The sequence below is a fragment of the Eublepharis macularius genome, chromosome 1, assembly GCF_028583425.1.
Source record: "Eublepharis macularius isolate TG4126 chromosome 1, MPM_Emac_v1.0, whole genome shotgun sequence".
Classification (NCBI taxonomy): domain Eukaryota; kingdom Metazoa; phylum Chordata; class Lepidosauria; order Squamata; family Eublepharidae; genus Eublepharis; species Eublepharis macularius.
Window position 1 is genome coordinate 228,918,105 of NC_072790.1, and position 27,305 is coordinate 228,945,409.

General features: G+C 45.0%; 1 protein-coding gene across 5 annotated transcripts in view; it reads left to right on the forward strand.

The window, feature by feature from the left end:
* Window positions 1-27,305, forward strand: part of ARHGEF2 (Rho/Rac guanine nucleotide exchange factor 2) — a 163,202-nt gene that overhangs the window by 114,391 nt on the left and 21,506 nt on the right. For all 5 annotated transcript variants that reach the window (XM_054991393.1, XM_054991420.1, XM_054991428.1 and 2 more), the window contains 2 exons: window positions 21,663-21,730; window positions 26,096-26,159. In XM_054991393.1, the coding sequence (XP_054847368.1) occupies window positions 21,663-21,730; window positions 26,096-26,159 (132 nt within the window). The remainder of the gene's footprint in view (window positions 1-21,662; window positions 21,731-26,095; window positions 26,160-27,305) is intronic.

Here is a 27,305-nt window from a genome sequence, read left to right on the forward strand (position 1 = left end):
AGTTCCATGTGCTCATGCTACACATTACTTATACTGGACGACCCGTTATTTACAAAACAAAGTACAATAATTCCACAAGATCAAAAGTTCAACGTTCTTGCAACTTAAAGCAACAGTGTCCCAAAGTATATTCACTTCCTCCTCTTCTCCGGAGGTATTCCTCAGCGTAGTGTTTGAATGCGGTATTATCCAAATGATTGTTATTGCCCAATCTGGCTGCCAGCTGTGAACGCTCAGATTTCGTTCACTTGCTTCCTCGGGGGCACTACATACCGCTGAAATACATACATATACATATGCATATCACCCAAAAGTGGTGCCTTTTAACAACTGCGCGAAAATACATGCAGCCACTAGTGTCCTTCTTCTTACTTTAGAAAATACAGGAATGCAGCAGGTCGGTATGATCAAGTAAATACTTGATTTTTTTGTGTAATTTAACTTTTGGGTGATATGCATATGTATATGTATGTATTTCGCTGGTATGTAGTGCCCCCGAGGAAGCAAGTGAACGAAATCTGAGCGTTCACAGCCGGCAGCCAGATTGGGCAATAATAATCATTTGGATAATACCGCATTCAAACACTACGCTGAGGAATACCTCCGGAGAAGAGGAGGAAGTGAATATACTTTGGGACACTGTTGCTTTAAGTTGCAAGAACGTTGAACTTTTGATCTTGTGGAATTATTGTACTTTGTTTTGTAAATAACGGGTCGTCCAGTATAAGTAATGTGTAGCATGAGCACATGGAACTGTTAGGTCTATAAACTAATTTATATACTCCTGTGAGTATATCTCTACTTATGTGTTGGTTCTGACTAGATACAGGAGTAGCCATCTACCTATCAATACCCTTTGTATATTATGGCTCACCAGTTGAAGCTGGTAAAAGCACTCCTAGTCACAGTTTCCACTTGCTTATCCAGCAGTAGGTCTGTGTCCAAGAGTACCCCAAACTACAGACCTGTTGCTTTAAAGAGCAGATAAATGCAGGAGAACAATTCCTCTTGAGGAAACATCAACTGATCATTCCTTTCTATTAGCAAGCAACCATATTTGCTGAAAAGGACCATCCAGCTGCTGTAAGAATGCATATGTGAAGTTTTCTTTTCCAAAATAAAACCATTTGTCTGCTCAGCACTGACTACTCTGACTGTAAATGGTTCCAGAAAGCCTTAGATCCAAAATACCCTAAAGGGAGGGGGCAGTGAATCTAGTACTCTGCTCTTCTATTCCCCTAAGATCTTAAGCACCTCGCTTCAAACTAGACAGAAGAAACCTTCCCACGGCTGTTTCCACACTACTCACCTTCATCCGGAACGGGGCGCAACGTCGCAGGAAAAAACGCAGAAGATAGCATCTTCTTGTGTGAGTTTTGTGCGATGTCGCGCCAAACTCACACGAGAAGATGCTATCTTTCCTATTTTTTTCGTGACATTGTGCCCCGTTCTGGATGAAGGTGAGTAGTGTGGAAATGGGCCCATGTTTGAATACTTGATTTGCAGCGTCTTCAGGGAGCTGAAGATGCATCTAGTCCCACTGCTGTAAGAGGACAAACCCATTATCATTATATAACTCACTATCTTATGGACATTTTAGCATATCAGTAGCAGGAAGTTTTAAACGCCCCAGCTGGTGGAAATAATATAAGATAACTAATACGATTAGATGAGATATCATTGCATTTTGTGTGCTGCCTTCCCCCTCTCCCCTGGAAGCATTAGAGATAGGAGAGAAACATTTGCTTAATTGTGCTGGGGTGGGGGAACACCAGTCAGCTTTGCCCTTCCTACATCAGTCCTTTTTTCTGCAACATTGCAAAATCAGTCTCATGCAAATGTTTTTCCAAGGCTCTAGTATCAATGTTATCAACTTGCTATAGTCAAGAATCGTCTCACCCTGCTTGAAATGAGATTTGATTGCACACCAAACTGTCTACCATGTGTTCACTCCTGCACATGACTTCTGTCACATAGTAAAAAGTAAACTGGAGCTGAGTGGGAAGGAAGAGGGGGATTTAACCTTTCAGCCCTGGCTTGGTTTTACTACCCGGAATGATCTAATGCAGAGCCATTTTTGTGCTGCTGTTGAAAATGTTGAAGGAGAAAGTAGAAGTCCCTTTTAAAAACTGTCTTTCCCTCTTCCTTTAAAATGCTAATAACGTGCAGGAAATTCACCTTCAGTTAGTGAAACCAAATGGATCTTGAATGATTAAATCCCCTCTTCCCTTTCTGCATACTGCCAATTTCAATCATGACTGTGCATACAATTCACTGTTTTCAGATTACTGGAGATCCGAAAGCTCCATCGTGTCTGTTTTGCTGCTAAGGAATAAAGCAGTATAAGGCATCCATGTTGAATCATGGTTATATTGGTCAAAGTGGCCAGTTATCCAACCGTCCAAGCATGGAACACTGATTTTCTAGCATCCCTCTCTATTCCTGCAGCCCTTTCTTAACCTTAGAAAAATGATTCCTGAGGTTGTGGTACTCTGTGTGAAGGAATACTCAAGGGGCTGGACTGAGGAAGGGGAAGGAGTTATAATTAGGGCTGTGTGATTCGGGATTCCAATTCGGACCCCCCCCCCCCTCCAACTCAGGCCGCATTTGGAAAGATTTGGGATTCCCGAATCGGGCCCAGCATTGCTGGCCTGAATCAGAAATACCAAATCAAAGCTTTCCGAAGCTATTTAGATCGCTTCAGAAAGCTTCTGGTCACGAAAATGGGCACTTTCAAGCCCCATGCTGCTTGCTTCAGCTGAGGGGGGAGCCTCTCACCCTGTCAGCTGATGCAAGTGGTGTGGGGTTTGAAAGTTAACTCTCTTGCAAGCTTTCTTCAACCATTGGGGGTGGGGGGACCTACAGGGCGGCGAGGCGGCAAGTTTAAAGCTTCAGTGTGCTCCGAATCTTTACAGAGTATACTGAAGTGATCTATACACCCTAATCCCGAAGCGGCTTGCCACTTCAGGATTCGGGTTATTACGAATTGTTTTCTCACTTCCTTTCCCTCTCCTCCCAGCAGTGCCCTGACTGCATTTCCTCCCAAAGCTTCTCAAGTTGGTCCATGACAAATAAACACTAATGATTTCATTATACAACTGACATCAAATACCATAAAAACTTCTGAAAAGTACAGAGGAATAATCCTTAGCAAACATCATCCCATTATCAACCTGATTCAAAAATCTTTTGGTAAATAAAGGTCTTCACTTTGAGTTGGAAGACCTGCATGGCCAGCACCAACCTAACTTCTAGGGAGAGGGAGTTCAGCAATTGAAAGCAGTTGCCAAAAGGTCTCCCCAGGAGACCAAGGTACCATACAAGGATCTTTGAGCCCAGGCAGGTTGATATAGGTGGAGGAGGTCCTTCAGATACTTATTTTTATGATGTACTTCACACCTTTCTATCTTATCTCCCCTGATCAAACCAGACTCCTCAGACTCAAGATACTCCAGATCCCAAGCCACTTGGGGTTTCAAAGTTCAAAACCTGTTTGTAAATTGAGCTGGGAAACATATTGGAAGCACTGGCTTTGTATGGTCATTTCAGTACACCTTAGTAAGGACCCTTGCAGCCATATTTTGCATTGACCGAATTTTCTGCGTAGTCTTCAAGGACCTCCCCACTCAGAGTATGTTACAGTAATCTAATCCAGATTTTAGTGGTTGTAGCCAGATCAGCTTTCTGCAGGAACAGCAGCAGCTGATAAACTAGCTTTAACTGGTAAAAGGCCCTCTGAGCAACTACCAACACCTGTCTGGCCCAATGGCAGTGCAGTGACCGAAAGCACCCCAAGCTGCAAGCCTGACCATTCTGGAAGAATGTAAAACCATCTACAACAGGTGAAGCACCTGTTGCCATATTGATTCCCTGCAGACAGTACTTCCATCTTGTCAGGATTAAAATTCAATTTATTAAACCTCATCCAGTCATTCACTGTCTTTAGGCATTTGTTTAAGTATAGTGCTCTATATCATCAACATAGTAATAACATGACATTCCCAGTCTCCAGATGGTCTGTCTCTGGCTTCACATAGAAGTTAAAAAGCATGGGGGAACCAAACAGATCTTTGCAATACCTTGAAGGCCAATGGCCAAAAAGCCAAGCAAAAGGCTCTCAGTACCATCTTCTGATGCTTGCTTTTGAGGAAGGAGAGAAGCCAGTGCAGCAATGATCTTCCAGGCAAGGTGGTCTAGGAGGATACCAAAGACAATAATATTGAAGGTCACAAAGAGGTCCAGGAAAAGCAGCAGGGACACACTGCCCTTGTCAGTTGACTGGCATAGACCATTAATAACAACAACAACTGCACTTAAATACCACTCTTCTAGACAGATTAGTGCCTCACCCAGAGCGGTGAACAAGTTAGTGTTATTATTATCCCCACAATACAGCTGGGGAGCAGGGGCTGAGAGGAGTGGCTGACCCAAGGCCACCTACTGAGCTCATGGCAGTAGTGGGATTCGAACCAATAGAGTGCTGGTTCACAGCCGAACCACTTAACCACTGTGCTACAGCAGCTCTCTGTAGGGTGAGAAATTAAGAAAGTGATTGGACCAAGGCACTTTCTGTACAATGTCCTGGTATGAATCCAGAGTGGAAAGTATTTAGATACTTGATCTAATTCAAGAATTTGGAGTTGTTGAGTCCACACTCTCTGCAGGAAGGAACTATTGTTAGTTGGCACCAAATATTGTGTGGATACAGTGGTGGCAGAGAAGTATTCTTTGCTGCTCTTACTGACACAGAATATGCTCTCAAATCAGGCCAGACTGTGTAGGAGGGAGACGATACTTAAAAGCAACTGTGTCAGTATCATATATGACCTCCCAGTTTCAGAGGCCCACCAGTTCTGCAGCTGGAGATATATTAATCTTCTCCACCCCCAGACGAAATGACTCATGCCCTGCACACAGAATACTAAGGTGAGAGTATTACCAGCTATATGCGTGGGAACACATGTTACCTGAGGCACCCCATGGTTGTCATGGTGACCATGAAATCCTGAGCTGCACCTGACAACCAATACCTCGGTGTGGATGATGGAATCCTCCAGAATGATCAGTCTGGGAATCTCCCACACCGATGCTGAAATCAGTTTGCTTAGAAAGGAAGAGTATCAGGCAGCGAGGTGGATGTGTACATCAATAGAATCTCCAATCTGTCTCAACTTCCCAAAAGCAGATACAGGCCCCAAAAGGTCAAAGACTGTCTAACAGGGCAGAAGAAGAATGGATAGATTAAGGCAGCACCCCTCCTCTGAGCCTAGCCTGTTGCTGAACTGAGAGATGTGATAGACAAAGTTGTGATAGCCTAACCCCCTCATCAAGCCAGGACTCAGTAATGCATACCAGGTTGGACCTATTCATCTAAAATCAGGTCCTACATTATAGTTACTTTTCTGGTCACCAAACTGGCATTTAACAGCCAAAATGTTTGATCCAACATGTCATCCAGAGTTTCTTTGGCTGGGAGCAATATAATAGTGCAGACAGCGGCATAAATTTCTAATATCACCATCAGATAAACTAACAGCAACACGATAATTTCAGAGCAACGGAGAATAAAGTATCAAGAAGAGGCTACCTAAAAATCTCACTTTAATGAGGTCATGGCAGTCCATCTCCCCCTTCCCTGCAGTCATCAACCATTTTATTTCTGACCAGGAAACACACTATACAGAGGGAGAGGTTGCCCCATTGGGGATGACTAGCTGCTGGCATGTGCCAGGGGAAATAGCCTGCGCTTGTCAGTCCACTGATTACAGGCCCTTCTGCAAAAACATGACCTTGCCACAGTTATCCATGCCATAGGCCAGTCTACAGCTACATATTTAAGTTTTTAACGCATTTAGTCCAGGATTCCTGCAGCTACACAGAAGCTGCAGGGAATTTATTTACGTTATTTGTAGTCTGCCTTTCTCACTGAGACACCAGGCGGATTACTTAAAGTCAGTCGGCTGGGACATTCAATAAGCAATGCAGTAGGTAGGGTATGGACTGCAGAAACTGGAAAACAAGCAGAAAACTGGTACAGAGCTAAAACAAAGCATAAGCAGTTAAACATGGCAATAGGATCATACTTACTGCAACATATATTTCACAGTAGTATAGTCCACCATCCTTCTCCTTTATTTTTTAAAAGCTATTCCCTGCAGTTGCTTACTGTCGTGCACCATTCCCAAACTGTGCTGTACTGTTCCTTACAAAAGGGGGAGAAGGAAGAGGAAAAACAGGGTTTCTGGGCTGTGGGGGGTCCTGGTATGTATTTATGCAGGCACCCTGGAAGGAAAGTAAGTGCAGGTAGGGAGTAACAGCAATGCCTGGTCAAATGGCTGAAAGCAAACAAATTGAAATTGAACCCAGGCAAAATGGATACTGGTTGGAAAGGCGGAGATCTTGAAGGACATTGTGCTTTCAGGGTTTGATGGGGTTCAGTTGACCCTGGGTGACTCAGTTAAGAACTGAGGAGTTATACTGGATCCAGCACTGCTGCTAGAAGCAAATAACTACAACTGCAAACAAGACCTTCTCCAAACTCAGACTAGCCTGGATGATGACCCTGTTTTGACATGTCCAATCTGGACACTTGGATTCATGTCGTGGTAACATTGAGATTAGACTACTGTAATGCACTCTACATAGTTTAGATGAGTAGTCATGTTGGCCTGTAGTAAAACAGCAGGATTCGAGTCCAATGACACCTTAGAGACCAAGATTTTTTTTGACTGTAAGCTTTTGAGAGTCAGAGCTCCCTTCTTCAGACATGAGACACTCTAAATAGGTCTCTCTTCAAAGTTAACTTGGAGACTCCAGATGGTGCAAAGTGCTGCAGTTCATTTACTTTTAGGAGTTAGATGGAGCATGCATATTACTTCAATTCTGCAGTCACTCCATTGGCTACTCATCAGTTACCAGGCTCAGTTCAAGGTTTTCACTCTCACATACAAAGCCTTTCATGGCCTTGACTCCTCATCTGTGCAACTGCCTTTCTCCCTACGTTCTGCTATAGGAGCTTCGCTCATCTGAACATCTGCGGATACTGTGCTGCAGTTGAGCGAAATCAACTGCTGCCCGCACACACACTTTCTCTGTGGTCACCCCCATCTTATAGAATGGCCTGCCTGAGGATGTCAAGAAAGCTCTCTGGCTTTCCACAAACTATACAAAACTGAACTATTCATGAGGGTTTTCTATTCAGGTAATAGGGCTGTACCATAAATAGCAAGGGACAAGGACTATAGACTATGCTACTGGGTATCATCTGCTTATGCTCCTACTAGGTACTTTCCAAATTGTTAAAGATGTCGTGTTAATTAGTTATGCTTTGTTTTAGAAAAGTTTCATCTCTTTGTTCAGGTGTTTGCTTATTTTCAAATATTCTGCAACCATACCTTGGCACCAAAGTCCCCTCCAGCCACTTACTGTGCAGGCTGGGCTGGATCACAACCACTCTGGTCAATTCAGTTATTCTGGGAGGAGGTGGCATCCTCTCTTCCCCACCTTCTCTTGTACAAATTGGAAAAAGTATCCAGTTTTGTTTCTTGTTTCCCTTTGCCTTTGGCCAAATGGGCTTTGCAAGTATTTGAAGCAGTACAGAAACTTGTGCAACCTGAAACAAGTGGGATGAGCCTGCACCCCCAGGTGATGATTCCCTCTTAATGCCACCTCCACCTCTCTGAACAATTCTTACATTATTGCTTGCATTGCATAGGTTTGTTCCGTGGAAGCTTTGTGTGTAGGTAGTCAAGGGGGTGGACCTGGATGTCCTTCTGACTCATTGCTCCCAATCTATTTCTGAGCCCTCTCCTGTTTTTGCACCAGCCTCCTCTCCCAGCAAAGCAAAGCTTCAGAGCAGCTGCAGTCTTAGAATGATCCTGGTCCAGCTCATGGTCTGGACTTTCCATCTGCAAGGACAGATGTTGGGATTAAGGACAAAACTGTGAGCAGTGGGGGCTGGCATTGTTTTCATGTCCTCCCTTGGTGATCTGGAAGTGCCTCAATTTTCTTGTTGCTTGCTTCCCCCCCCCCCCGGCCCAATCCCAGCAGCCTCTGGCCTGCAATCTTGGCCCCAAACCGCATAGGGCAGCTGCCTTTGATCTGGTTTCCAAGAGCAAGCCAGTTGCATCTGCCTGGCAGCTTGCAGCACCAGGGACCTGATTGTGGTGCTGGTCTTCCAAAAGCAGCTCTCTTACAAACAAGCAAACATCCTATGGTCATGTGTGTGTGGTATCAGAGATGGTCAGCTGCCTGAGTCTGGATGGCTGGACTTTTCCTGGCCAAGTTTCTTGGTGGCTGTGTCTCTCTTGGCCATTATGTCACTGCCTCTCTTCCTGTAGAAGTTTGACTACAGAAAAGTCACACACCAGTGCTCAAAAAGTTGACATAGTAATGCCTGCAAATTAAGAAGCAGTGCTGTGTCATGCTTTCCCCTTCTGCTATGATAAAGAGCAGTTGGAGGAGGGGGCAGGAAAGAATTGCATGCTGCTTGCTCGTTTGCAAGCCAGTGTCCCATCAATCAAGCCATCATGTCCCAGAAAGGTAAGAAGCAGCATTTCCTCCCATGCCACCCCTTGTTATGTCACACTGGGAGGCATTCTCCTGGGAAATGAGTCCTGATTTTAAATGGATGAGGAAAAAGCGTTCATCCATTGAACTTGGCATTCACACTGCCTCACGTTTAAGCTGGGCTTTTCCCCAGCCACACGTGCCCACTGGCTGCTTTGCCCAGTTTCAATGAGGCCCAAGTGCAAAGGCCCCTAAGAAAGTGCTTTTGCCTCAGCCAGATTCACATTTCCGTCATGATTTGCTGCCTTAACAATGATGCTGCCTGGCACAAGGGAAGGATTTGGCAGAAGCCAGGAACATTTAGGTGGCATCCGGATGAGGCTAATGTGCCACCAGTTATTCATTCATATGTAATTCCACACTTGCCTGAGGCAGTGCTGAAATTGGACCAGTTTAATTGTACTAAACAAACAGGATCTTTTGAGGAGCGTGCAGGGCCAACACCTGCACTCAACCTTGCAAAAAAGGAGAAGCAACAACAAGGAAGGAGAGTGCTGCTTTGTCACCAAGGAGCTAGCGCAGCTATTCTTCACACAACTGGGTTTAGGCCTCTTTCCATGCAGGTGCCACGAAAAGCCCCTCTCCAATCTCTTTCTCCTGCTTCCTGCAGAGACTGCCCGTTCCATGTGGGCTGAGCACTTGGCAAGGGGTTCTGGCCGAGCAGATGGTCGTGTGAACAAGCGGCCATTTGGTGTTTTTCTTCCTGGCCTCCTCCCTGAGAGTTGGAGGCAGGCCTGGAATTTGCAGGGTGTGAGAGATCTCACGGAAGTCCTTCCCTGTTACCGATTAGCAGCATGAAAATACCTTGTAAATATATCTATTTTAAAATTAGCTAATGAAAAATGGACATTTTTCCCTCAACTGTGCCCAACAGCGTTAGAAATGTGACAGTGAGAAGACAGATGGAGAGGGGAGAGAAAAACCTAGAGGGCTGGAAATTAAAATTGGTGGGCCGTTGAATCCATGCATCATATTCAGCCCTGTCTCTCCTTCCCTCACAGCATTCAGTCATTCAAATTAAAACATTTCTGCTGCGTGCAAAACTAGATGTGATCGGGCTGCCATGCTTGGTCGCTTGTCACCGGTCTTCCCCATTTGTGTATGAAGTGGGGCGTGTGTGTGTGTGTGAGAGAGAGTAATTGTCTCTTCCAGAAGTGAGCAAGATAAGCCGAACTTCCTCATTTGCATTCTTACCTCCTTGCTGTCCGTCACTTGAAGCTCTTTGCGCCCCAGCAATCATAATATTGGAAGCTGGGTGAAAGAAAAGCACTTGCAAGTGATGGAGTATGGGTCAGTGAACAAGGAGAGGCCTGAGCGTTTAGCTCCCTTGACCGATCCCCTTTCTGGCACTGAAATTAGACCTACCTGCTCATCTCTCTGTACCTGTGAGGGAGAGACATGGTTGCTCCATCATTTGGCACTGAGGCAGTCTTCTTTGGTAAGGAGCATCCTTCTGTCGCCATCTAGTCCTCTGCTTGAACTGGCAACTGTCTGAGCCACAGCCCTTTGCCAGCCTTTTGCTCTTTGAGGTCCTTTAACTGGAAGGTGGTCATAAACCAGCTCTGAATGTCCGTAAGTATAGGCTACCAGCATACTTTAATGGTGTTGCTCGAACAGCACTGTTGATGTATAAGCCTTAAAAATGTCAAGTCTTTTTTGGTCTGCATTCTCAGAATTTTGTCGAGGCAGGCCTTGCTGGTTTTTTGTTTTAAATGACAGGCATTTGGAAGACTCTGGTCAGCGCCTGGGAGGGAGTCCTCTTGGGAACCCTATCTACCTGTGGACAAAAGGCAGAATGTAACTGCAAATAAATAAATTAATATGAACATTCTGCATGGCATTAGGCTGCAGTTGCTCCTTGTTGAGAGAAAGATACTCTGCATGTGCTCAGAAGTACTTTGTAATTAATTATTTATTTACAAAATTACTTATTTACAAAAATTTTGCCCCACAAATTATACCTTTCCACCCTCATCTGGGCCATCAAGGCGGCTAACAGATGAAAAACACATCTTAAAAACCATTAAAACCGAACAAAACCCATTAAAACAAAAGCTAAAATATGGATATGAAAACATAAAAGCAACCATGTTGCATCTGCTTTGTTTCTTTGAAGAAATTAAAAGCGCAATGCTGAATCAGCCTGGAGAGAAGGGGAGGAGTTGGGGGCTTGAGAATTTATTTCCACTTACATCTTTGTTTTGAACCTGGGACTTGTATAGGCAAAACTTTTAGTATCCTACTCTCTGCATCCCTTCCCTGGGCTATCTGTTATTTTTGGACGGTAGTCAGATTTGGAACTCTGCCAGGTTCCCCTGCTTTCATCTTGAGCTGGAGGTGGATAGGCGCTGCTTGTATTTGTGGAAATGGACAGCACTGCAGGCTCTCAGGACATTGTTTGATTCAACTGCTGAACTGCATTCTGCACTCTTATCTTGTGCTGACCCATTTTCCTGGATTTTCCTTTTGCTTAAGAGCTCTTCCAAAGTTGGGGGTCAGCCTCTGACTGTATAGTCATCGGAGTTAAACTCATAAAATGTGGTGGCATGCACCTGGTTTATGCCATCATACCTAAGAGCAATTGGCAGATCAAAGGACATACCGCTTTCAGGCACTCTTGAGCTTTCTTCTATCTAAGATAGGCTCAACAACTTGTCCCCTACCTATCGACCCATGACCTTACAACGATGATCCAGGCAATGGTCACCTCCAGATTAGACTACTGCAACTCACTCTATGCAGGGCTTCCCTTGGGCTTGATCCAGAAACTGCAGCTGGTTCAGAATGCAGCTGCACGGGTGGTTGCCAGAGCACCAATCATAGCTCATATAACACCTATCCTCTGTCAGCTGCACTGGTTACTGGTTGAGTACCGGGTCCGGTTCAAGGTTTTGGTGTTGACCTATAAAGCCCTATACGGACTGGGCCCAGCATACCTCCAGGACCGCCTCTCCCCATATGTTCCCCGGAGGTCGCTTCGATCAGCCACTAAGAACTTGCTGATGGTCCCTGGCCCCAGGGAGGTCCGCCTGGCCTCTACCAGAGCCAGGGCCTTCTCAGTTCTGGCTCTGACCTGGTGGAACTCTCTGTCTGAGGAAACTAGGGCCCGGCAGGATTTGTTATCTTTCTGCTGGGCATTTGGTGGGGGCTAGGCTGTCCTCTCGCCAGCCATACCACTGAAGACCTTCCACCACCCATGCAGGACAATGCTGTATTTTAATATTTTATACCCGCCAATTTTAATTGTTTTGATATGATGTTTTAATGTTTTTATAATGTTTTTACTGTTTTAAGCTGTTGTTAAACCGCCCTGAGCCCGTCTGACAGGGAGGGTGGTCTAGAAATGTGATTAAATAAATAAATAAATAAATAACTATGTAAGAGCAATATACAAAGCAATATATTCTTGTTGTTTTGGAAGGGTGCAGAATTTCATGTTTATTAAGGACGGTTGAAAATTATGAAACTCTGCATGCAACGCTGCTCCTTTTTACTAGGGACAGTTCTATTTCTGAAACCTGTTTCTGATAAAACACTCTGTCCCTGTTCGTTCTTTTGTGGGATGCCTTGTTAACACCGTGTTAGTGCAAATTACTAGCATTAACATTCTTCAAGATTCTTACCCCAGTGTCTCTGGAAATTTAAAATCTTCAAGGGCTAAACTATACATACGATTTTTTAATGAGTCAGGTCTGAGTCCCCCCAATCCAAATTGCATTCCCTGCACCTAGATGGCAGCTCCAGGGAACAAATGGCCCAAGAGCTACAGGGGCCCAATTCAGATTGGAACCATGGCACGGGGAGAGGAGGATCTTCAGCCTTTCCTGCCCCTTTCCTTTTCCCCTGACCTGAAATGTCCTGGTGTGTGTGTTAAATCAGTATAGGATATGGTTGCCAGGTCCCCCTGCTCTTCCGGTGGGAGGTGGGGGACCCGACACCTACCTGGTCTGTTGTTCCTCGCGCATGCATGCTCATGTCACTTCCAGGAAGTAATGTCATTGCATGGGCTGTGGCTGCCCTGGGACTCCGCTGGGGGGCCCAAATTGGGCCCGATTCAGGCCTTGATTGGGCCCAATCCAGGCTGATTCAGGCCCGATCTGGGATGATTCGGAGCTGGATTGGGCTGCCACAAAGTGCAGGAGTGCTCCCCTGCTCCACAGCAGCCTGATTTAGCCCAATTCAGGCCCGAATTGGCCCAATTCAGGCAAGATTGGGGTGAATCGGGCCTGCGGGAGCACACTGCACTGCCTGGGAGGGCGCCTCCGGGATTCCTGTGCCTCCCCCGCCAGCCAGGTATGCAGGGGCGGGGGGTGGAGGGTGGAGGGTGTGAGCAGGGGATCCCCCGCCCTCAGCAGGGGACTAGCAACCCTAGTGTAGGTTGAACTGTGGCAAAGTAAATGAATGCAACATATCAAGCTCTTCGGCAATGTGTAACTGGAAAGTAAGTGACTCAGGCACTAATTCTTGGCTTGAGAACTGGGGTGTTGCACCTTTTTAAATGTGTGAAATGTTGAATACGGGATTCACTTTCTCCTTAGTCAGTGGTGGGAATGGGGGAGCCCACTGCAGTATTCTTCATTTGTTCAGAAACTTCCACCCCAAGAAAACCCCAGGCTGGCCCAGGCTGTCGTCTCCAGGTTATTAATGAGGGAGTTGAGGCTGCAAGACTAGCAGCAAGTGGGTTTGTGGTTGGGTGCGATTTGAAGTAGGGACGACCCTGATTCATAATTTAGTTTCTTAAGCACCCTGATCTCACTCCAGAAATGAAGCAATTGCATGAAGGTTGATTAGGCTATGGAATTGTGAGAGATTTTTTCCATGCTTTGGCCCTCTTAAGTGAGAACAAATCCACGGGTTTCTCACGTCCCTTCTGCTGCTTGGAGCAGTGCATGAGAACCTAGAATTGGTCTCAGCAATCTCATAAAACAACATTTTTCCTCTTTCACAGTTGAAGTATGACTTCACCTCCTTGTCTGTGGCTCCTAGCTGATATGTCTGAATTAGTTGTTGCGCTTTGTTGCTCTTTTGTGGATTTGGTGAAGGAGGGTAGATCTTTAGAATAAGCATCCTTTAAAGGGGGCACAGGATCATAGCAAGGGCTTTCCCCTTTCTTCCTTGGCAAAAACACCTCCTCTTTAACAGCTGTACAGGCAGAAATTCACCATTTCTTATAATTTCAATCCCTTTTGTGTTGAATCTCTGCCTGCTATGCAGATGAAGAAATTAGGAGGTATCAGTAGAATGTCTTGTTTGTTTAAAAGCACAGGAACCCAGCCAGGAAAAATAGTTGCTGGAAACCCCAAGGCTTGCTTAAAAAGCTGTGAGAAGAGTCCAGACTGGGAGTGAGATGTGAGACCTTTTTGCTCCCCACTGTGTATTAACAAGGCCTTGTGTGTCTCTGGCTACTATTGTCTAGAAATCCCTCTATAATCTGGCATCAAAGACATTGCTGTGTATATTGACAACCTCTTTGAACTCTTGCCGAACCTCCACTCTTGGGACCATACTGACTTCCTCAACCTGGAAGGCAGGAGTTCCTGGAAGGGATGGAGGGCTTTGGTGCCTGGAGATTAAAAAACAGTCTTGTGCTTTATGCCTCCTCCTGGGAAGGAGTTCTTTCACTCTGTCTCTGATGATCTTTGGGGATTCCGCATCTTGTTGTAAGATGAAGGATAGTCCCCCTTGACTATAGAACCAGCTTCTGGCCGTGGCCTACCAGAGCAAAAACGTTGGTTCCTTTAAGAGTGTTTTAAAGAGACATTTCCCCTCTAAATCCTCAATAACCGGTGGGGGGAGGGGCACCAGGTTCATCTGCTGACTGATTTTATTTTTCTGTTAATTGGTCATGCGGATACAATTTTTATGCATATCGCAAGTGTACAAATTGCTTGAAAAGCAAGCTGTAAATTTTCAAAATAAATAAAATTTTTAATCAGGAGTGTCTTTGCAAGGATCCCTAGCTGCTCCTATTTCAGACCCATCGGTAGTGGGTACACTCCCTCACCCAGAGCATTGCTGCTTCCTCCGTAAGATTTTTTCAAAGGACAGCCTTTTTAATTTGTAGCGTTTTTGTTTGAAGGGTTAGAGCTTCCTTTTAGAACAAGAAAACGTCTATAAATTGGAGGCAGCTGCTGCTCTAATACACACCCACCAGGCCTACCCACTTCCACCCACCCAATATTCCCCATGAAGATTTTTTTAAAGCTCACGCCTATATTTTTAAACGATTCTGAAAAAGTTCTCCTTTTAGTTACTAGGACTGTAAGCATGGCAGGGATCTTAAAACGGGTAAAGCATGTCTAAATACAGTTGTTATTTATTTAAGATGGGTGTTCATTATAAGGGAATAAAAGATTCCGGACTTTAAAATAACAGTTCTTATTCAAATTACATGTTTCTGATGCTTAACAATTAAGAACTACTAAAATGCACATGGGCATTTTGACTCAGCTGTAGGGTTACAGAAGTTCCTGCTGGTTATGAGAAGATCATTGATTTTCCATTTGTACTTTTGACGTACAAATCTCCCCACCTGGTGATATGTTGGCCCCCAGCGATTAGCAGGGTCCTATAGCTTTACACCCACCTTGAATGCACCTGACCTCCAGGTGTGAATACAGACTGATTCTTTTTCCTTAAAAATCCCACACATTAAAATACTGTGTTCCCCACCCCCTGCCAAGTACAGACATAACATTGAAATGACTGTCCCTGCCAGTTAAATTCACTTCCTGTTCACATCGCCTCCTCCCACCCATGCGTTCTTGGATGTTCTGTGTGAGTCAGACTTGCAGACTTGATATAGTTCCTTTAATATAGCCAGACACAGCAAATGAAGGAGTATGAAAAAGTAATTTATGAGTCTCTTTCTCACTGACACACATAGGGGGGAAAAGTATGAATTTTTTAAAAAGAGCCTTTGGATTTCCAGCCCCTCTGGCATAGATCACAGAGGATCTTGATCTTCTGATCCAGAGGGAACAGCTTGGCTTGGCTCCCTTTATGTTAGTTGCTTTCTCGTCTTTAACTAAAAACTTCAGTCAGTTCGGAAGTGATCTGAAATGTGTCATGTCTTTGCCCAAGGAGTCCTGGGAATTGTAGTTTGATGAAGGGGTTAAGGAGCAGAAGATTCTTAGGCTGGGATTTCCTGGGCTGGCCCCAACTCTGCTTCATTTTATTGATTGCCACTTTCAGGGATGGGATAATTTGCAATATAATAACATCACATTTGACCACCATTTATTGAGGAATGAGATGCCAGGTTCCTATTGTTGGTGGCTGTTACTTATTCTTTGTCAGTTACTCCAGTCTAAGTCCATTAATTTCAGTGGGCTTAAACTGGAGTAACTCTGTTTAGGATTTCACTGTAAGTCAGCTAGTGCCAACCTAAGAATTCTGTTAGTGATCCCTCACTCCTCTCTGTAGAACTACCATTCCCAGAATTCCCTGCTGGGAACCATGGCTGTTTAAATGAGCTTCAAGCTTCTTTAAATAGGAGCAGCAGATTTGCCTGTAGAATGCACCATAGCTCAGTGCTTGTGCTTTGCAGAAGATTCACTCTCCATATCCAATTAAAACGAGCTTCAGTCACCTTGGAGTTGAGTTGCCAATCTCTAGGTGGTAGCTGGAGATCTCCCAGAATTACAACTCCAGGACACAGATCAGGTCCTCTGGAGAAAATGGCTGCTTTGAAATGTGGACTCTATGGTATTATACCCTGCTGAGGTCCCTCTCCTCCCCTAAATCCCAGCTTCTCCAGGCTCCACCCCCAAAAGCTCCAGGAATTTTTCAACCCAGAGATGGCAACCCTGCCTTGGAGAGCTACGGCCAGTCAAAGTAGACAATACTGAGCTACATGGAACAATAGCTAGAAGGCAGCATCATAAGTTAGTATGACATATACTCTTAAGTGTGGGAGAAGTGATTTGGTTTGAACACACTGTTCTGTGCCCTGAAAATAAAGTACCTTAGTATTGCGGAAGGACAGTTTTCCTGTTTTCCATTTCTTTGTTGTTCTGGAATTTCACTCTGTGCTGTGTTCCACTCTCCTTTAACTCAGCTTTAATTAAGATTTCTAAAATTTCCTGGAATTTGTGCATGTTGAGACATCTTACTGTTTTTACAGTTCATTTGCATGATCTCCTGCCACCCCATTACCAAAGTATACACAGGACGCACACTGATAAACAATCTTGGTGTGAGAGTGCATAAGATTAATACATACGATTTTCTGTGCAGTGTTCAAGTGATGTGTACATGTGCTCTTGTATGTTGATAAAACACTGCACAACGAGGGACTTAAGGAGCCCATATGATCACGATTTGCTTTGTTGCAAATCATTTTCTTAATGTACATATGCACATCTGTAATATGGAGGAGGTGATAAGCCATAAACGGACAGGGCCATCAAGAACCAAGGCTGGCCCCAGGCAAAGATATCCCCCCCCCCATGCACATACTCTACCAGACCCAGCCCAAACATTACAAGGAAACAAATCACATGACTTGCCTGGTTCCATGGGTGATCAGGACCTCTTGGTGTCCCCACAAATAAACTGAAGGCACTAAAAGTTGGGGTAAATCTTGTAAGCCCAATATTTTGTCTTAAAATTTGGAAATATAATGGAGCAACAGAGCATTTCCAGTGCATTGATTCCCCTTTGGAAATAAGATCAGGTAATTCAGAACTCCAAAATTCAGGGGCAAATTTGGTCAGGAATCACCCCTAATGCAGAACCAGTTCTGCCACATTTAGAATGCATGCTTGTTATCGTCCAGCTCTTCAAACTTGGTTCGATTTCATCACTAACTTTCTGATCCTTATGTAAGGGACCTTGACAACTGTGTACAGTAAGGATTTCTTTAAAGAACTATCATCTTTCTCAACAAAGCTATAGTTGCCAAGGAATTTTTGCAGAAAGTTGGTTGACTACGATTGGAGACAGAATGATAGAACCCGTGGTCTGAGCGAGTATGTCAATGCTGACATTCAAATTCAAAATAATTATTTTCTGTTGCCTGTATGCCATGAGCAAATGAACTGATGGAGACAGAGCATCACAGCCCCAGCAGCTGACACCAGAGGTTTTGATCAATCTTTTGAAAAGCTGCCTAGTATTCTCCAGATGGTACATGGAGGCAGAGCTCTTGGACATGGCATGCTGTTCAGGAGCTGTGCCATGTGCCTTGTTGGGTTATGCTGACCATTTGGCAGGCAGCACAGCTTTGTCACCAACACTGGCAGGTTGGCCAGGGACTTGTGGACACTTGAATGGATAACTCTGCCTACCTGGAAAATCTTCAGTTTCCTGCAGGGAATCCTACCCAGATCAAATCTCTTTTTCCTCATCCTTCTGTTTTTTAACAAGCCATGAAGCCTATAGAGGAGAAATTGGAGGGGGAGGCATAAGAACGTAAGAGGTGCCTTGCTGTATCAAACCAGAGGTCCATTGAGTCCTGTCCCAGGCAGTGGCCAACAACTACTATGAGAGAAGGTGGGAGGACAATGTCTGCTGGCTTCAGTGGCTTTGAACACATGACCCTTGGTCCATCTAGCACAAGATTGTCTACTGGCATCTGCTTTTCAGGGCTGCGGCCAGAGAAAAGTCTTTCTCTACACCTACTACCTGAGATCCTTGGACTAGAAGTGTCATTGATTCGACTTGCGAACATCAGAGCTGGAGGCAAACGAGAGAAGGGCTGTTGCCTTCATGTGCCAAACCTCTGTTGTTCTTCATGTTGGCCAGGAAGAGCTCTTTTGCTGTTTCAGTCTCTGAACTGGTTGCTGTGGGCTCAGCTAGACAAGACACCGGAGATCTGCGTCACAGATCACCAAATGTCTTTCATTCTCATCAAAGCAGTGATGAAAGAGGCCTGGTTTGGATGCAAGCTGCTGAAGGATGGGGTGGTGGTGGTGCTTAACACAGAAATCAGGGCTCCTGCGCAACTGAAAGGAGTCCAGCAACCTTTCTTTTTTGCCTTATGGTCTCATTATGGTGCTAATGGCTGCTCGGGAAGGGTGCAAATTCTATCCAGGAAATGGCACGGGGGAGGGACGCTGATCCACGTCCGCCCAGGGATAACATAAACATGATCCACATTCTTACCTCAATGCTCTTGAAGCTGCTTTTAAGGAAGATTAAAGAGAATGGGGCATCCAATCAGGGTTATCTCATGTTGGGAGTAGTTGACCCTTAAAGTGCACAATAAGAGAATGACCAAAGTTCTCCATAGCTGCTTGTGCATCGGAGAACATGGTTAATGAATCCTTTGTCTCTGTCTCTTGTGTAGGATGAAGTAGATGAGATGCATGTGTATGTGTGGGGGATTCCCTTGGATTTTGGTCTGTGTTAGAATGAGATCAGATTGAGCTCCTGTACCTCTTGTTGCCTCCCCCTACTTGAAAACGCTAAAGAAATAGCTTAACTCACTAAGGCTTTCCTACATGGAGTTAATCTTTGGCCATTTCCACACTACTCACCTTCATTCGGAACAGGGTGCACCATCGCGAAAAAAATGCGGAAGATAGCGTCTTCTTGCGCAAGTTTTGTGCAATGTCACGCAAAACTCTCTCGAGAAGACAGTATCTTCCGCGTTTTTTTCGTGACATTGCGTCCCGTTCTGGGTGTAGGTGAGTAGTGTGGAAACGGCCTTTATCCAAGAGTTTTCACACACAATCAGTTAAACCTTGTGTGGATAGTTTGGAAAGGTTTATTCTGCAGGGATCTTTATCATAGTGGTGTTGCTTCTGTGCTTGCGGCACACTCGTCTGGATTATACTTGCACCTCTGTGTGTGTGTGTGAGCGAGCTAGAGAGAGTGGGGGTGGCTCAGTGCCATGCTTCTGCCCGTGGGCTTTTGGTTCCACTCATTTTTGTGATCCTGTAAACATCGTGGAAGAAAAAGTGACATCCTTTAATATTTGTCATATCCAGTTATACCTACAGCTAACACCCCCTTCCCCCCCAATTTCCCTCTCCATCCGGGCAGATTAGCAAAAGAACAGATTGTAGTATGCAGGACTGATCACTGTGTGCTTCCTGAGAAATTCCTTTTGGCCAGAAGCTTGGCATACCAGCTCTGCCAGGCAGTGGGCGAGTTGCCGGCTGTGGCAGCCAAATGGCCAGGATGTGACCTTCATTCATCTCGGGTGGTGATGATGGGTGCCTGGTTGAGAGAGGCAGGCATCTTTGATTCACAGAGATTTACAGAGATCAAAGGAGCCAGAAGGCAGCGCATTGTGTCTTAAGCAGCCAACCTGCCTGTTGTTTATTTCTACTGTGCCATCAATGCATACTGTGCCTGGCAACAATGGCTTGCAAACTTGGTTCCTTGGGGGAGTTCTTTCCACAGCTGGCGAAAAGCCATTGCATGGCTGCCATGGAAATGTATGAAGGTGCCTTTATACTATTGGCCAGTCTAACTCAGTACTTGCAGTCGTTATTCAAAGTTTCAGGCAAAAATCTTTCCCAATGACTGTTACCAGAGATATAAATGATAGAGATGTTGATCCTGGGATCTTCTGTGTGAAAACCAGGTGTTCTATCCCAGTGCTGCATCTCCTCCCAACATTATTCATTTATATGCCAAATGAAACCATCACTCCATCTAGCACAGCATTGCCATTCTAACTCACAGTGGCTTTGCAAGGGCTCAGGTAGAGAGAGGGCTTCCCCAGTGCCTCATATCCTCAACTGCAGATGTTGAAGATTGTCTTTAGGGCATTTTGTATGCAAAGCATGTGCATATTTGAGTAATAGTCCCTTCCATAATGTTAAATTCATATGAAATAACCTTCTACTGTCTCAGACAATTGTTCTGTTTAGCCCACTATTGTATACTATGACAAGCAGCAGCTATTGCAGGTCTCAGGCAGCGAAGGGGCTTTCCCCAGGCACTTGCTATTTGAGATTCTCTAAATAGAGATACCAAGGATTGTTGGAACTGGGGCTTTTCTCAGGCAACATATGTCCTCCTTCAGTAAACACAGCACCTGGCCTGTGGTATAGGCAAAAGATTCCAGGATAGGCTTTGATGTGCTCTGTATGGGGTGGCCTTTGAAGCATGTTTAGAAACTTCTGGTAGCTCAAAACTCAGCGGCTAGAATGCTAACTAAGACCTCACATATGATTCTCCAGTACTGTGTCATCTTGAGTATGTGTCTCAGCCCAGTAGTAGAGTTGACCCTGGAAGCCATATGATGATCAGAGCTGCGATATCTTAAAGAACACCTCTTTCCGTATGCCCTCCCCCCAGGCTCACTGGTGTTGTCATCTGAGGTCCCATTTTCTTTCCCTTCCCCACCTTCTAACTGTCTGAGATACGGTGGGTGGTGATACCAGAGAGGGCTTTCTTGATAAAGGCAGTTTGCTGACTCTGCACTTTCATTTTTTGTTGGAGGCCCACTTGGTATCACCACACTGCTTGATATTAGATGTGGGCCCATCAACAGCCAAGTCTGCTCTTCCTGTACTAGACTGTGATTGCCCTGTGCTCCCGTCTTCCAATATGTTGGCACTTCTGTTTGTGTCTGAGCCCAGTTTGAAGTACTCCTTTTAACCTCTGATAATTATCTTTCTTATTGATGACTCATAGTTTTACCTTGTTATTTGTTATCTTGTTGATATCCTTGTGAGCCACCCTGGGAAGTATCCTTGAGGGACAGGAAGATGGGATATAATTCTTGTAATTTATGTTTTAAAATGTATTTCATTAATATCGGTTTTGCAGGTGGTTTTTATGGCATCTCTTTAATTGTTCGGTTATTTAATATAATTTTGTGGTTTTGTGCTCTTCTGTTTTTTACATATTACACTCTACCTTGAATGTCCCATTGGGGCAGAAAGATAGCATATACATTTTTTAAAAGGTGAGTGTTTTAAATAGACAAACAGGTCTACTAGGATGATTTCTCTGTTCATGCAGGCCACTGTCTGGGCCTCATGTAGGACTGAAGACAAGTCCAAGGTCATAAACCTGGCTCAGGTTTGAAGAGACTGTAGGACACAGGGTGTCCGATTCTAACGAGTAAACACATTTGGGGGTCTGAATTACTTGATTCTCTTCTCACATTGCCTCTGCTTTTCCTTTTTCAGACTGCAATGTCACCATCCACAACCGCTGCAAGGATACCTTACCAAATTGTACCAAAGTCAAGCAGAAGGTGAGTAGGGGGTGATGGGAATTCTCCTTGGCAAAAGCAAGAGGAGACATGTGGGGAGAGAAGAGGGTGAGAGCTGTCAGCACCACACTGGTTAGCATCAACTGTGCCAGTGTGCTAGAATGAAATCACACATCCCTTGGAAAGCATAGCAGAGTGGCAATGGGATTGTAAATCCATTTTTGCATGGCTGTAGATCAATTCAGAGACCTAATTCAAGTACATTTTCACACGTGTCAGTAGCAACAGCAAGAGAAGGGCTGAAAAGCACTTTAAATGGAATGGGTGGATTTGGTCGTAGAAGATGGTGTGCTGAAGATCTCCACTTTCATTCTTTTAAATAAAAGGCCACAGCTCAAGAGACAGTATGATGTAGAGGTTTGGTTGCTGGGCTAGGAACTGGGAGACCCAGGTTTGAATGTCCACTCAAAGGAAAACTACACGATACGTGCAGGTGCATGTTGGGTCCTGCAAGGTTCCCTGGGAAGTGTAGTCTTGCAGGATCAGCCACTCAATGAATCACTGGTTTGAAAGCATCAAGGGGAATGTCCCTTTTTATTCTTTTTGCAGAGAGCCTTGTGCAAGTGAAATTGACTGACCTGTGTCCATTTCACCTCCTAGCTGGGGTGAAATTGACCAGCCTCCTATTAGCTAGGAGGTGAAATTGATGAAGGTCAGTCCATTTCACTTGCATGGGGTCTCTGCAAAAAGAATAAACTTCCCCTTGTTGCTTTCAAACCAGCGATTCATTGGTCCTGTGATGAACTTAACATTAAAAAACACGAGAGGAAAAGGGAATGGGAGAGGAGATGGAAAGGAGGAGAGAAGGAGAGAAGGAAGGATAGACAATCACAATGAAGTGAGAATCTCAGTGGGAGGGATTTTCTCTCTCTCTCTCTCTCTCTCTCTCTCTCTCTCTCTCTCTCTCTCTCTCTCACACACACACACACACACACACACACACACACACACACACACACACAAAAGAAGCCTCGTCTTTTTTCCTGTCTCCTGTTACATTCCCCCCTGCCAGCTCCTGGAGGAAAACCCGAGCTGAGTGGCTTTTTGAGAGAGAGAGAGAGAGAGAGAGAGAGATTCATTAGCAGAGAATTTTATTGAGTTGCTGTTCTTTGTAACACTACCTCTCCCAGGGAACCTTGTGGGACCCGACACATGAAGAACACATGTTGGACGTCTCTTGTAGTTTGGCTCTCAATCATAGAAGCATGCTGGGGGACTTTGGGCCAGTCTTCCTATCTCAGCCTAAGCCACCTCACAGGGGTTTTGTTTTAGAGATAAAATGGAGAAGGGGAGAACAGTGTACACTTTGGATTCTTGTTGGGGAGAAAAACTGGATACAATAATCTAAAAATAATAAAACCACATGTGTAGGGATAGAAATCTAAAGGGCCTGGCTGAGAATTCCTGCATTAGGGGCTGAAGCTTCAGTGCCACGTGTGGTTTGACAATGCAAAAAGAATGTGCGAAATCCTACTAAGTGTAACAGTCAACACCAAAAGTAAATGCAATTTCTATAACAAGTATTTGGTATTTAATATAATGTATAGTCAATATTATGCAGTAGCATATTCATATATCATGAACAAAGACTTCTGAATGATCGAGTATAATTCAGTATTTCATCTTTGTACTAACAAGGAATAAACTTCTTAAAGAGCCATATGCTAAGTAAACCGTTTGTATTTGTATAGTATCAAATTGATTATGTATTTTACAAGTAATAAAGCGCTAGTGCTTAAATGCTGATCACGATACAAATTGTACGGTTTGTTTCCAACATATTGCACATATAACTATTTAACAAAGTGCTGGTATATTCATAACACATTCAAAGCATCCATATTGCACTAATCCATGAATCAAGTTGCTATTTAATCCATCATACATATAGAATGATAATTTTCAAAGATCCATATACACTCTATCCTTGTTGTACCAGACAGTCCACTGATAATTTCATAAAGATTTAAATGGAAAGTCCTATAAGCGGCTGTGATTGATCCTTTGTTCACAGGTCGTCTGGATCCAAGGTATCCTGGTTTCAATGTGTTTCTTTTTCAAAGAGTCAGAGCGGAACCACAAGTGACGCCTGACACAGGTTAGACACTTGTCAGCTTCCCTCAAGTTTTGATGGGAAATGTAGGCAGCTTGGCGGAATGTTGGACAAGTGACAGTTAAAAAGTCCATTGGACAGCAGTCAGAGAGCCAAGGTGCAAGATCAGGATGCCTACATTTCCCATCAAAACTTGAGAGAAGCTGACAAGTGTCCAACCTGTGCCTTTTGTCACTTGTGGTTCCACTCTCACAGTTACTGTAACAAACACAATCAAATATGTATCCTAATCCCATGTGTATTTGAAGCAGCAGCATGAATTCTGCAAAAGGAATGCCCCTGTAAAAGATACTTTGCTGCTTTTGCAAAATATGTTCAGATGACAGGATCTGGCTCTCTTTGGTGCAACATCTGAATGTGGCTAGCAGAAAAGTATGTACAATCCTTGTCTCTCTAATGTCAGGTGCTTAGCAAAGCTTAGGACAGACAGTCCCTGCCTCAGAGAGTATACAGTGGACATTGGATGTATGAAGCCACCTTGTATCAAGTTACTTCATAAACAAACAAAGAAATCTTTCCCCGATATCAGTTACCCAAGGGCTAAAACAGATATAGCGTACTCTTGTCAGTAAAAAGTTCTCTGTGCCACAGTTTGGCCTCCAATTTGCACTGAAGCCATGTGGAAAAGGAAGATTGGGTTTAACCCATCAAGCCCCACTCATTTTCAGTAACTGATACTGGGCTTCCCACGCTGTAATTAGCATTCCTTAAAACTACTAATAACAGTCTGGGTAGCCCAGTTTCTATTAGTGCAACAAACCATGGTTTGAAGGGTTAATCCCCTGCTTTCCTTTCCATGTGGCCCCAATCTGAACTGCAGCTGTGCCTGTACTCAGTTTATACAAGCTGATCTTTGTTACATACATTCTCCCTCCCCTCCAGACTTTCAATGGAAGATGCCAGGGTTTGAATCTGGGACCTTCTGCCTGCAAACAAGGGCTTTAACACTGAGGCACAGCCTCCTCTTCAGCTCAGTATTACTGATCCAGACTGCCAGTGGCGCGTACAGAGAAGGATCTTTCCCAGACCCTTTTAACTGATGTGTCAGGAATGGAATACCAATTCCATATTCTGGATACTGAGCCAGACAACCATCTTGGTCATTATTATCCACTCAGACTGAGGACAGCCCTCATCCAGAGATAGGGCTTTCCCAACTCCAGTTACTTCTGATCTTAACTACAGTGATCCAAACAACTGTCATCTCTAGGCTAGATTACTGTAACTCGCTCTATGCGGGGCTGCCCTTAAGCCTGACTCGGAGATTACAGCTAGTACAAAATACAGTGGCGCGTGTTATTATGAGAGTGCGAAATAAGGCACGTATAACACCGATCTTACGTGAGCTGCATTGTTTGCCATCGGAGTACTGGATCAGATTCAAGGTTCTGGTATTGACTTATAAGGCCCTGTGCGGACTGGGACAAGCATATCTACGGGACTGTCTTTCCCCATATATTCCCTGGAGGACACTCCAATCAGGGGACAAACAACTGTTGGTGGTCCCTGGCCCCAAGGAGGCCCGCCGAGCCTTGACTAGAGCCAGGGCCTTTTCGGTCCTGGCTCCCACCTGGTGGAACACTCTGTCTGCTGAGATCAGGGCCCGGCAGGACTTACTATCCTTCCACCAGGCCTGCAAAACAGAGTCGTTCTGCCAGGCATATGGCTGAGGCTGGGCCTCTGCTGGCCTGAAAAAAGGGGTGTATAAAATCTTAACCCTCCCTGTGAAGGCTTTCCACCTTCAATGTGTATTATGTGTGTATTAATACACTGCTGTTTTAATGATGTTTTAATGCAGATGAATTTTTATTGTATTTTAATAAGTTGTTATCCGCCCTGAGCCCACTCGCGGGGAGGGCGGAATAGAAATTTTAAACCAACCAACCAACAAACAAATCTTATTAGAACGAAAATGCCAAGGTTGAGCCTGGGGCCTTCTGCATGCAAAGAAGGTGCTCTTCCGCTGATGGACAAGATGGGGAGAGAGCGTGCATAGCCTGTGGATTCACAGTGTGGGTGAGATGTGGGCATTCCACAGCTCTTGGTCAAGTGGAAGTCCCACTGTGGCCGTGGCCCTCCTCTTTCCCTGGTACTGCCATCCTTGTTCTAAAGGAACCAGTTGGAAAGCAGCCTGAAGATGCTTCCGAGCCGTCAAACCCTTTCCCCGCCTGTGTTGAGCTTACTGGAAATAACCCAGCTGATTGCTTTTGTCTCCCCCGCCCCTTGCCTTGCAGCAGCAAAAGGCAGCTTTGCTCAAGAACAATACAGCACTGCAGTCGGTGTCCCTGAGGAACAAAAGTGAGTGGAGCGGTATCCCGTGTGGGTTAAAGTGATTCCAGAGAGAAGGGCAGCAGGAGCCAGCTGCAGGGAACCGTTTTCCTCTGTGAATGCAATCGACTTCGTTAACAGAGGCAGCGGTGTTGAGGCAAAGGCAACAAGAAGCACGTGGAGATGATAGTTTTAGATCCACTTCCTGGCTACGAGGACAAAACTCAGGGCCAAACTACACAAGACGCTGGGCACGTGTTCTCTAACATGTCGGGGCATGCAAGTGTACCTGGAAAGTGTAGTATTACAAAGGACAGCAGCTCGATGCGATTCTTTGCTGGGGAGAAGAGCGGTGGAGGGATTCCCTCAAGTGTGCACAGGATGCGGCCCGCAGAGCCAGCTCCTCTCCCTGATGCACCGTGTCTCCTTTGCACCCAAGAGGAGGAGAAGGAGAAGGAGCATCCACAGCTAGCCAGGGGAGGAGTCTCCATTGCCCATTGCCAGTCCCTTTTCCCTCCCCTGCTTCCCCCGGGAAGTGGCTGATTCTCTGCTTCACTGTCTCTGGGCCTTGTTTACTTGGTTTTTCACTCCCCTCCCCTCCCCTCCCTTTCTGCTTCCTTTTAAACCCCAAGCCAGCAAGACTCTTTCCTCTGCCCTGGGAGCAGCAGCAGCGGGCCAGGTTGCCTTGGAGCAAGCAGATCCAGAGGAGTTAGCTGTGTTCGACTGTAGTTGCAAAATAGTAAAGAGTCCAGTAGCACCTTTAAGACTAACCAACTTTATTGTAGCATAAGCTTTCAAGTGGATTAGTCTTAAAGGTGCTACTGGACTCTACTATTTTGGAACAAGCAGAGAGATATTCCCCCCCCCCTACCTCTTTCTCCCCCTCCTCCAAAAGCAACAAATCCCTCCCATGTCTCTTCTCCCTGGTGGAGAATCGCATTGTGGATTCTCTCTCTCTCTTCCAAAAAGCCACCTTGGATTTCCTGTCTCTTGTTATCTCCCCCCCCCCCCACCGCCCACCAAGCTCCCAGAGGAAAACCTGAGCTTGTGTGGCTTTTTGAAAGAGAGAGAATCCTTCCCATGGCTCTTCTCCCAAGCAGAGAATCACACTGAGTGTTCTTTGTCATACTACACCTTCTGGGACCTGACACGTGAAGAACATGTGCCCAGGTGCCT